The 2,004-nt window shown below is 48.9% G+C and overlaps 1 protein-coding gene across 1 annotated transcript in view; it reads left to right on the top strand.

Moving 5' to 3' along the window:
• plcb3 (phospholipase C, beta 3 (phosphatidylinositol-specific)) overlaps positions 1 to 2,004 on the top strand; it is a gene marked incomplete in the record, with an annotated part of 97,347 nt that overhangs the window by 80,518 nt on the left and 14,825 nt on the right. The window contains 2 exon segments of the mRNA XM_062515771.1: positions 425 to 521; positions 1,046 to 1,130. Coding sequence (XP_062371755.1) covers positions 425 to 521; positions 1,046 to 1,130 — 182 coding nt within the window.

Genomic DNA, 2,004 nt, shown 5'->3' with positions numbered 1-2,004 from the left:
TGTGTAGGGGGACTGTGTGTATGTGTGTAGGGGGACTGTGTGTATGTGTGTAGGGGGACTGTGTGTATGTGTGTAGGGGGACTGTGTGTATGTGTGTAGGGGGACTGTGTGTGTATGTGTGTAGGGGGACTGTGTGTATGTGTGTAGGGGGACTGTGTGTATGTGTGTAGGGGGACTGTGTGTGTATGTGTGTAGGGGGACTGTGTGTATGTGTGTAGGGGGACTGTGTGTATGTGTGTAGGGGGACTGTGTGTGTATGTGTGTAGGGGGACTGTGTGTATGTGTGTAGGGGGACTGTGTGTATGTGTGTAGGGGGACTGTGTGTGTATGTGTGTAGGGGGACTGTGTGTATGTGTGTAGGGGGACTGTGTGTGTGTGAGAGCATCGTCCACTCCCACACCTCACACGCTCCTCTGTGTCCCAGGGCACGGCCAGCAGTGAGGTCAACGCCACCGAGGAGATGTCCACACTGGTCAACTACATCGAGCCGGTCAAGTTCAAGTCCTTTGAAGTAGCGCTCAGTAAGTACAACGTGCGTGTGTACGTGTGTGCGTGTGCGTGTGTGTGGTGTGTGTGCGTGCGTGCGTGCGCATGTGTGTTAAACATTAACTGAATGACTCATTTAGGTTGCTTGGTTCTCTAATAAAGGAACAAGTGATGCCTCATTAGACTTAATGGCATCTGTCCACCCCCCCCCCCCCCCCCCCCCCAACTACAGGGGTATAAATGATACACACAAACACACACACACAATAGACTGATGCAGATTCAGTTCCCCTGCACACACACACACACACACACACACACACACAATAGACTGATGCAGATTCAGTTCCCCTGCTATAGTGATGGATCACTCTGTGACTGAACAAAAGCTGTGTAGAGGCTCGTTTGCGTACTGATGCCCTAGTACACTCTAGCACTGTGTCAGACAAAAGTCAAATGAGTCTCCTCTGTCCGTCTGTCTGTCTGTCTATCTATCTATCTATCTCTCGTCTCTCTGTTTATCTCTCTATCCCTCTCTCTCTCTATCCCTCTCTCTCAGAGAGAAATAAATACTATGAGATGTCCTCTTTCGTGGAGACCAAAGGCATGGACACACTGAAGAGCTCTCCGGTGGAATTTGTAGAGTATCCTTTTGTGTGTGTACGTGTGTGTGTGTGTGTGCGCGCGTGTGTATGCGTGCATGCTTGCGTGTAATTATCCGACGGGGAAAGTGGGGAAATACGCGTGTAGTGCGTGTTCCTTCCTTCTTCATGTTTGTTTCCTGAGTCTGTGTATGAGGATGTCCGCCGCCCTGTTCTCCCCCTCATATATATATATTACCTGCGTCTGGGGGCGGAGTCTTCTTCTGGGTGTCTTATTTACTGGCATTAGAGGAGCGTGTGCTCTGTTTGGGGTGTGTGTGTACACAAGATAAGAGGAACTCATAAATCCTGCTTGATATTACTTTTTTGTTTGTGTATGTGTGTGTGGGTGTGTGTGTGCTTGTGTATGTGGGTGTGTGTGTGGGTGTGTGTGTGCTTGTGTGCATGTGCTTGTGTGTATCTTAAAGAGTATCGACAAAGTTTGACATTACGTTTCCATGACTGCAGTGTCACGGGATCTAAACACACTTTTGAAGTGGCAACGACAGCATTGCATTTAGACATGAGGCATCTCTTCTACCTCATAAATTGTTTGTGTAACTGTACTACAGCCGTTTAAGGTGTTTTACCTGCTAGACAGCCGCTTAACCACATACAGTAACACAGATTACCTGTCGGGACGTAACAGTAAGAAGCAAAATTCCAGGGGATACGTCTTAGCGTCTTTTCGTCTTTTTTTTTAGTATATTTTTGTTGGGCTTTTTACGCCTTTAATTTGACAGGACAGTAGAGAGAGACAGGAAGTGAGCAGGAGAAAGAGCTGGGGTGGGATCCGGAAAGGACTACAGGAGCGGGAATCGAACCCGGCCGCTGGCATGCAGTGCAGGTACCCCAGCCAGTCGCACCACGGCTGGGG

This window comes from Sardina pilchardus, chromosome 16 (genome assembly GCF_963854185.1).
Source record: "Sardina pilchardus chromosome 16, fSarPil1.1, whole genome shotgun sequence".
In the NCBI taxonomy this organism is placed as follows: domain Eukaryota; kingdom Metazoa; phylum Chordata; class Actinopteri; order Clupeiformes; family Clupeidae; genus Sardina; species Sardina pilchardus.
Note: the sequence above shows the minus strand (reverse complement) of the source record. Positions and strands in the feature narration are given on the sequence as shown.